Here is a 9,728-nt window from a genome sequence, read left to right on the forward strand (position 1 = left end):
GTCTGCCCAACTGGGGCATGGTGAGTGGGGCCAAACTTGATGATTTAGGGACCAAACTTGAATTAACTTTTTCTTTTAAAACCCGAAGTGAAACAATCACTAAACTCAGGGGGCAAATTTATAATTAACTTAAAAAAGAAGAACATTTAGAAGTCACGGGAGGCAGAGCGGCGGAGCGGCACAGCTGAGTTAGGCAGCAGTGGTTGCAGTAGGCGTCCGGCAGGGCTGCGAACATGAATATGGTAATTAACACGAGACCGGCAGTGTTGTACCATTACCCTTGCCCGGACGGCGCGTTTGCTGCTTTGGCGGCGCACCTCTACTTCTCCGCCGTCTCTGTCGAGCCCCTCTTCTTCCCCAACACCGTTTACAGCCCCATCACCCCCCAACACCTCCCTCTCCCCGATATCGACCACCTTTACCTCCTCGACTTCGTGGGCCCCCCTGGTTTCGTCCAGAAGATCTCCTCCGCGGTCCCGAACGTCGTGGTCTTGGACCATCACAAGACTGCCATTGGAACCCCGATAGGCGGAAACGTGGCCGGCGTCGTAGACATGAACAGGAGCGGCGCCACCATCGCTTTCGATTACTTCAGGGACAAAATTGACGCCGACAACAAGGCGGCGGTTGCTCGGTTTGACGCGGTGAGGAGGCTGTTCGAGTATATCGAGGATGGGGATCTATGGAGGTGGATGCTTCCAAATAGTAAAGCTTTCAGTAGTGGTTTCAAAGATTTGAACCTCGAATACGACGTCGGGTTGAACCCATCTTTGTTCCAACAGGTGATTTCAAATTTGCTTGCCTTATTAATTTATGGTGTTGAATTTACTGAAAAGTTGTGTGCTTTATTGATATTTGGTTTGAATGAGTAGCTGCTTTCTTTGGATTTGGAGTCTTTGATTAGTGAAGGAATGGCGAACTTATCGGACAAGCAGAAATTAATAGATGAAGCTCTCAGTTCGTCTTATGAAATTGCACTTGGCGGCGGAGCCTTTGGACATTGCCTGGTATTAATACTTATTAGTATACTTCTTTTCTGCTTTCTATTGGACTGCTGCTGCTGCTCTGTGTGTGTGTCTGAACATAAGAAAGAAATAAAATTGATAGGAAATGCATAATCTTATCTTTTCTGCTTGTAGGCTGTCACCGCAGATTCTATCTCCGAGTTGAGGAGTGAACTCGGACATCAATTAGCTACTAAAAGCCGTTGTCTAAGCTTAAGGTATTTGGCATTCTGTTTCTTTACTCATGGTCTTGAAATGACATTTATCGGAATTAGCATTCAGGGCGCGCTTCATGTTGCTTCTCTTTCCATTACTGCAATGCGTCAAGATTAGAAGTCTTGGGCCTTTTTAGTTTGAATTCAGTTTTATCATTGGTTGCGGGCCTCATAGAGGACTAAGAGGAGAGACCACTCAATTGTTGAATCCCATCCTCCTGAAACTGCACGTTTCTTAGAATCGCAATCCATACCTTTCTATCCATTCCCTTTGAAGGGGTTGCAAATCATGTCTGATTAGGAGGACCAAGTGATTCGCTCAAAATTTGAACCTCAACTACTGACACAGTAATCTTTTCAAGATCTGGATTCATGATGATGATATTTTTGGTGAAGGAAGTGTATTGAGGAAGTAGTCTTGCAAACCGATTTGCAATTAAAAGAATTTTATGAAAGAATTGTAGAAAGAAAATGTGAGAGTTTTAAGGGAGAAACCATGTGATGTAAAAATAATCGCACTATATCCAAACTGATGTTAGGACTGAACACTGAAGCATGTTGAACCGTTGGGGCTATTTTTGCTCCTTTTTTACTCGGTAAAAAGTCTGGTTAGTATAGACCCATGTTAGACTCCTTGAATGCACTATTCTGGCAATTCATTATTTTGTCTTGTTTTTCTGTTTGAAATCGATGTGGATAAACTTTTAGCATAAAAGGGTTATATCCTGTCATCTACATTTTTCAGAACTATATTCATGTTATTTTCTGTAGAATCGGTTTTTTATGCCTGTTTATTGAGGTTGTTCTCTTCCAAGCATGGTTTTATTGAGCTCAACTCAAACTGTTCCACCCATCTGGAAATCCAATGCGCATTCAGTAACTTGTTTGAGATGTATTTTAATCAGTGCCATCCTTCCATTTTACACTTTAGTTATGTTTTTTGTTTCATTTAAATTCTTTGTAGGGGCATTGGTGCTGTTGTATACAGAGTGCCTGAGCTTGAAAATGACCAAAGGCTAAAAATAAGCCTTAGGAGTGTGGACACCGAAGACACAACACTCATCTCACAGGTTGTTCTCTCATCACATGGATTTTCTTTCTGCCTGTTAAACATGGAATTAACTGGCACATATATGTAGTACTTTGGAAAAAGCTAAAACACGTTTTGCATTTTCTTCTCAGGAATTTGGAGGCGGTGGGCATCGAAATGCTAGTTCCTTCATGTTAGGCTCTGCAGAATTCAGGCAGTGGAAACTGTGAAGATTAATATGCCATTCAAGAGGTACAACATCAAATTCGATTTGTTAAAAATGTGTATATATATATATATAGCTTTATTCCACAAGTAACACCCAAATCACCTCAGGAAAGAGTTTAATAACGAAATCTCTAGACTGGTCATCTGAGATATTGACTCACTAGAGAATCCGCCAACAAAACCAAACCAAACCAGACCAAACCGTCATAAAATGACTAAAGCCAATTAAAGATAATTAATCTACCAATTAATGAAGGTATGATGACAAGCATTTGTCTAGTGTTCTTCATGAAATCGTGTATATATGTTGTATTTTATTGTTTGAAAGTTACATCCGTCCATACATGCATTTTCAGGTTATTTACCGCCAACACCAATATTCCGGTAACCATCCATATACTCATCTCCATTGACCAGTTAGTTTGTGAAGGCCACATGAGAGAGCTGATCTTCACCACTGACACCAGTGTTAGAAGAACACTGCATCCACGTATCATCTGTGATGAACTGCATCCACGAATCGTCTTTGTCATCTTCCTCCTGCGGGCATGAGATTGACGATGACGATGCCATCGGATTCTCCGGTGACAGGGTTTGATCACAGTGATCATTGTTTACACCTTGTGATCTTTCATGAATATTGTTTAGTGTCAAATGACTTGATTGGCCTTGCTGCTCTTCAATCTCCGAGCAAATGCCATTTTTCTTAAACACGCGACACAATGCAAAAGAATCCTGCATATAAATTCATACTAGTTAATTAATTTATCTAGTCAAAGTGTAAAAGGAGTTGGAATAAAATATTATATAATTGATAACAATATATGCATATTAATTATTATTTTGGACTTTGGAATAAAGTAAAAAGTCCCCGACACCTTCTTACACAAATGAAAGTGATCGATGTGGAGCTGGGCTGCTTTATAATTAGTGGTAGGCTGTGTTTTGTAGTCAAAATGGTCTTGAGATTAGAATAACTTCTTATTTTGATCTCTTAGAAAATAAAATCGATAAAAATTGTCTTTGAGTTTGTTTAATGTAAACATTTTAGTTATTCATGAAAAATCTTCTTGTTTTTTTTTTCTTTTAAAAAAGGAATAACTGGTGGCAAATACAGTTATCCATCACTTCTGAGATGAAAAATCTCCTCGTTAAATAGAGGGGTTGTTTGATAAAAATATATATAAAAAGATGGTCACGTGGTCGTTCACGTGACAATTTAACAAGATATTGACAGATTTTTATGGAATGACTAAAGTGATTTACAATGGACAAAATCATGGACTACTTTTACAAATGTGGAGTTATGCCAGATACCATTTTAGTTTGAAAGCCTTGGTTATATGATCAAACATAAGTAGAGTATAATAATCCTTAGTTCTTAATCAAGCTTGAGTTAATTAAGGTATATTAATTCATATCTGAATCTTGTGGAGGATTGTGCTTTTGTCTGATTATAAAAAGGAAAAAGAGATTTAAGTGATCCAGTGCAAGCAACGAATATATGTCAGCTATGTGTTTATTTATTCCAGTATTTATATATTTCGAAAGTATAATATCGTAAATTACATGCATGCAATTCCAAACTCATGCAAGTTTCACGTTGATAGTTTTACTTTTCATTATTATACACGATAGCTTATGGTCATTATGTTCTATAATTAATCCTTTAATTTATAATTGGAGTTTTAATTAAGTTTAGGGCAAAAGAGGTAGAAATTAAAATAAAAAAGTATGAGAAAAAAAAAAAAGGAAATGCTTTTCTCCCTGCCTCAAGCATCGAACTTCATGCTTTTTAGGTCAAATATAGTCTACTGATTCGAAAAAAAGATTAATCTCTGAAACAATGGTCTTATGGTTTCCTTTCTGTGTGATTTTTGGTAGAGATAATATTTGAAGAAAATATAAAAAATAGACAGTTTTATTGTAATACAATGTGAAGTTATACTTCCCTCAACTAAAGCTCACAATAATTATTCTAATCATCTTTTTTTCTTTTCTTTTTTTCATCAGCTAATCAGTAACAGTGAGTTCCTTCCTGATCACCACATAATTAGTTCTAATCAATAAATTAGTGAGAGTGATCATCTTAATTAGTTCTATTCAATAAAATAGTGAGAGTGATCATCTTAAATTTATAAGTCACACTGGCACTTAATATTGATTGAATCCCACTATACTCAACAATTTAATGATGAGAATCATTTGGGACAAATAAATGAGCTACAGATACAAAGAGAATGATCCTTAATCCTCCTAACTGACTAATTAACCTGTGGACATTATATATATAATCGGGTGTGCTATCCACACACCCCTTATTTAATTATGTCATTTGATCGTCATCAGTTCATTCAATCAGATGGTCGAAAATTAAAAAAATGTGTGAGAAGTAAAAAGGAGTGTGTGGATATCACACCCCATTATAATAATACATATGTGTGTATTATTAATTAATTTAGAGCATGAACAATGCGTGTATAAATTGATGGATAACAAGGTACCTGAATTGCGGCAGATGAGGAGGAGGTGTCGGGGTCGGAGGAGCAGTAGTAGTCCTTGTCGTCGAGGCGATACTCGTGCATGACCCAGTCAGTCCGAATGCCCTGAGGGGCTCGGCCTCTGTAGTAAACCAGCGTTTTCTTCATTCCGATCGCTCGATTCTGGCACGTCACTCTCCTGTCTTTTCCAGTCGACTTCCAATATCCTGCTCTCGTTGCTCTGTTTGTTCTGAAGCCATTAGGGTATTTTCGATCCCGCGGTCCAAAGAAGTACCACTCCGGGTCTCTACTTGGCAAAAACGATTTTTCTGCATTGATTGATGCACCAATCAAATACGTAATTGTATAAAACTATACATGTAAATATAGATGACATAATTTGCATTGTACATATACTACATTAATAGCGCTCAAACGCTAACGAGTAAGTTAAGTATCATGAATGGTATACTGCTTGAATAATAATGATGTTGATTAGTAAGAGTACTCAAATGATGATCGATGAACGACCTGCTAATTCCCAAGGCTCGCATTTGTAGAGATCAACTTCAGGAATGATGTCGAGCTCAATCTCCTGGCCGTTGATTTTCCTTTTGAGATAATAATTCACCAGCTCCTCGTCCGTCGGGTGGAACCTAAAACCGGGAGGCAATCCCACTGGCGCCATATAATTGATATGAACGTACGGCGCAAGCTAGCTAGTTTTTTTTTTGTCACTGATTGTTTCCTTGCGACCGGTCGATCGTCCTTCTCCTCCTCCTCCTAGCTAGCTAATGATTTATGGCATCATGATCATGTTATATATAGAGGTATAAAAAGGACCGAAAGTCCCTTGTATTAAGGTCTTTCCTCACTCCGCATCAGGACCTCACTTTTCCTTTTCCAGATTCTCAGACAAAACCTTCTTCCTGTTGACACTTCTCTGCCTTACTGAATATTTTTAAATTTTGCTTATTATATTTCAATTTTGTTTATTTTGTTAACAAAAATCATATATATATATATATATATATATGAGAAATTAGGTTCTCATCCTTCCTTTTGCTACTTCATTGATTAAAATCCTATTCATTTTTATTTTTGATCGAAGTCATTGGATATTAATAACATCATTAATTATTTCAATAATAAAATATTTTTTTAATACTAAATATATTCATTTAATGTTAAAAATGTTACAATTAGTATATTTATATTTATGACTAAATTTTTTATCATATATTTTTAGTTTTAGTTTGTACCCATTTTTAATTTGTAATTCTTTTTAATTTGTACCAATTTTCTTTTCAATTTTAATTTGTACCCATTTATTAATTTCTTTTTGTGCTCATATTTTTTAAAGTTTATTTGTATTTGTACCCATATATTTTTTCTATTTGTACTTTAATTTTGCTAAATGTACCCATGCTAATTATATGTACCCATTCATGTAAAACTTTTTAATCTTAAAATGTACTCATTCTTAAATATATCAATTTGTTATACGTAAAATGTACAATTTTTTTATATAAAATCTATTCAATTTTTTTCTAATCCATTTTTTGTGACATCCCGTCCCGAAACTATCGAAACGCATAGGTGAAATGACCCTTTTACCCCTAGTTTGTTTTGTTATGTTTTTGGTTACTTGGTGTGGTGTTGGCAGGTGCTGGGCCACCCACACACACCCTCATTGTCCCTATCCCTCTCTCAGTCTCTTTCCCTGTCTCTCTCTCTCTCCCAAGTCCTCTATCCTTCTTCTTCTTCCTTCAAACTCGTACGGACACACACACAACTACACTATTTCACCACAGATCGAAGGAACTAAGGGCACAGTTGAGATCGTGAGGTCGTGGGGAGCAAGATCATACAAATATCAGGTGAGAACTTTGACGTTTTCACGTCGATTTTACAAGGTCCGTTTTAGTCACTGTTCATGCAAGATTAATCTAGTTAGTTTTTGGACTTTTGAAGCTTGTAGATGTGTTGGTGAGGTCCTAAGGAGCTTGGGAGTGCATCGTTGGACGGAATTGGACGTCGGATTAGCCTGGTTCGAGTTTGACCGGTTTTGGTAATTGGTGACAGGTGAGTTCTCGTGAGTTTTAGTCCTTAAAACTTATATGGACGTGTTCTACTAGTTCTAAGGGTTAAAATGGTGCAAGAATCATGGAAAATGTTGGAAAAACGAACGAGAAAACGTAATTTACAGGTTTTCCAGTTTCCGGCGCCGGAGATTAAACGGAGAAGGAGACGGAATATTCCGTCAATTCTGACGGAATATTCCTGACGCCGTTAACGGAATCTGTCAGTTTTGACGGAATATTCCTAACGGCGTCAGTTGACGCCGTCAGCGCGTGGCGGCGCGTGTGGCGGTGGAAAATTTTTCTAAAAATATGGTTGTGATCCTGAGGTTGTGTAGAGCACGTTGGTATATTCAATTGTCCATTTTGAGCAATGTATGAGAAGTTATTTTGAACGGAAGGTTATGTGCTTTAAAATTAACGTTTTTATAGTCTTTTCGCATATAGGTGACACGTATCCCGAGGACGAGCGGGCTCACGCGAGGCAGGGGGGCTACGACCCTTCCACATACCAGTGAGTGGGCTTTTGGTTTTCCGTATATACCTATATACATTTATATTCCCAGAAATAGTTAAAAAGGGTTATTCGTTTTATGCCATGCATCATATCCTTATTGTTTATGCATTATCATTTGCATTAGTAGTGGCATACATTTACATATTTATATTTGGTGCTGTGGAGGCGCAGGTAAGTGCCAGGTAAGCGTTATTTAACATTTGCATTAAATGGTGATTCGAGATGCTTAGAAAGCTCATAACCTGCACCCTCGGTGTTAGTGCTCCCGCCCAGAGTAGGGCACAGTCCTTCACATGTTGTTCACCTCCCGCACCACACGCTCATCTTGGATCCAAGTTAGGTGCACAGTCCTGTCGTACAGACCACTATAGGTGGTTCCGACTCGTAGGTGACCCGCGATTATTCGCACAGTCTTCACGTGATCGTAGCACTAGAGCGTTTATATGTATTACACCCAGGCCTGTCGTACAGACCACTATAGGTGGTTCCGACTCGTGGGCAGGTTTAGTGATTGAGTTGAGATTTGAGCTCTAGATTCAGCCGTACAGGTCACTTAGGGGACTCCGGCTGCCAGATTATATGCTATTGACGTGATTGATACCTGAGCACCTGCATTTCATTATGAGGTTTTGACATGGCATATTCTTGAGTATGATTGGCATATTTATACATACGTATATATGTTTATTTTCTGGGAAGTATACAGGTTTTACGGCGAGGGGTTAGAACTTATTTTGCTAAATGATTTTGAAGAGCTTTGTTTTTGCCCACTCACGCTTTTGTTTTGCGCCCCTCCAGGTTCTAGTAGCTTAGCGGGTTCGGTGGTTTTCCCAGAGGGCGTCTCGGCATTCCTGACAGACACTCACCAGTGTAGGGTCACCTTCGGGTGTACTACCGTCGTATCTTTTCTTTGGATTGCTGTAGTCTTTATGCTCTGAATTCAGTGTCTTACTTACGCTAGCACTTATATTATCACATTATATATGCTAGTTTTTAAATTATTCGTACTTTTATATTACTTTCTTTAGTTTCCGCACTGTGCACATGGCTACGTCACTTCCACGTGACGGCCAGCATGCCCTGGCCTCGGTTGGGGTGTGTCATTTTTAAACTTACATGGGTGCATTCTTTTTTCTTTGATTTTAAAATGTATCAATGTCAAGTTTAATAAGAAATTTACTAATGTTATTAAGCCTAATATCTTTTTTTTTTTTTTTTTTTTTTGTGATTTTGAAGAATGTACCTATGTTTTGATACAATTAATTTTTTGGTTAATTTTGATGAATGTACCCATGTTTACACACACACACACACACACACACACACACACACACAATAGTATATTTATATTTTAATATTTTTAATCCCACAAATTATGGTTTTTTTATTTAAAATCTTATTTATATGAACAACTAAAATTTCTAATTTTTAATTTAAAAATATAGTAACGTACATAGAAATAAATTATCACATTAATTTTAGGGACCTTGATAAAAATTAAAAACCAACAAGGTTTCAATCAAAGAATATTCATAACTAAGGACTGCATCCAAAGTCTCCCATATATATATATGCGTGTGTGTGTGTTCATACATGTTATATATATTCTCATGTTAAGATCTTGTCAAAAAAAAAAAAAAAATTCTCCTGTTATGATTTTATGTCAAACACATTGTTGTTGGATTGAATTTGAGTCATATATTCAAACATTCGTCACAACACAGTGTAATGTGTCACTTGTTCTTACAAAACGATCATATATTTTGTTAATTAATTTGGTAGCTTAATTTCACTTTCGTTTTTTCAAGCCTCAATCCCCTTATCCCTTTCCGGCCGAAGCCCCTTTTATAAGTTACAGTTACAATTACAGTATTCTCTTATCAGATCTTGACAATGAGTTGAGTTGTTACTAAATTAGCTAAAGTTATACTCTACTACTGGACAAAACACAAAACAAGGCTCTTATATATTTGACATCTCCATTCACCTTTACATAGTATATTTAATTTTATTGTCTTTGATTGTTTCTCTTCTACTTTTACCAGCTATTAGTCACTACAAAATCTATATCAAACTTTAGACATAGATCGTGTGATGTCATGAGTTTCACAAGACACAGTTTACTAAAATATGATTGGCTTCATTCATAATTTATAAGACCATCTCTCCAATT

At 37.1% G+C, this 9,728-nt stretch overlaps 2 protein-coding genes and 1 long non-coding RNA gene across 3 annotated transcripts; 2 read left to right on the plus strand and 1 right to left on the minus strand.

Annotated features, from left to right (window-relative positions):
* The first annotated feature begins 78 nt into the window (after positions 1-78).
* On the plus strand, positions 79-3,318 carry LOC103946873. Its single transcript, XM_009357685.3, has 6 exons — positions 79-782; positions 873-1,007; positions 1,140-1,222; positions 2,184-2,289; positions 2,402-2,501; positions 2,834-3,318. The coding sequence occupies exons 1-5, from the start codon at positions 234-236 to the stop codon at positions 2,477-2,479; spliced, it is 951 nt and encodes a 316-aa protein (XP_009355960.2). The 5' UTR covers positions 79-233; the 3' UTR covers positions 2,480-2,501; positions 2,834-3,318.
* Positions 2,895-5,742, minus strand: LOC103946874 (NAC domain-containing protein 86). The gene is made up of 3 exons (XM_009357686.3): positions 5,489-5,742; positions 4,982-5,286; positions 2,895-3,212 (listed from the first exon to the last, which is right to left on the minus strand). Exons 1-3 carry the CDS (start codon positions 5,643-5,645, stop codon positions 2,895-2,897), a joined length of 780 nt encoding a protein of 259 aa, XP_009355961.1. The 5' UTR covers positions 5,646-5,742.
* A 785-nt stretch (positions 5,743-6,527) lies between these two features.
* LOC125479568 lies at positions 6,528-8,573 on the plus strand. Its single transcript, XR_007260110.1, has 4 exons — positions 6,528-6,837; positions 6,932-7,042; positions 7,486-7,552; positions 8,354-8,573. It is a non-coding gene; the product is annotated as an uncharacterized LOC125479568 (long non-coding RNA).
* The last annotated feature ends 1,155 nt before the right edge of the window (positions 8,574-9,728 follow it).

Source organism: the organism of the source record quoted next, unplaced genomic scaffold, assembly GCF_019419815.1.
Source record: "Pyrus x bretschneideri cultivar Hongxiangsu unplaced genomic scaffold, Pyrus_bretschneideri_v1 Contig3, whole genome shotgun sequence".
In the NCBI taxonomy this organism is placed as follows: Eukaryota; Viridiplantae; Streptophyta; class Magnoliopsida; order Rosales; family Rosaceae; genus Pyrus; species Pyrus x bretschneideri.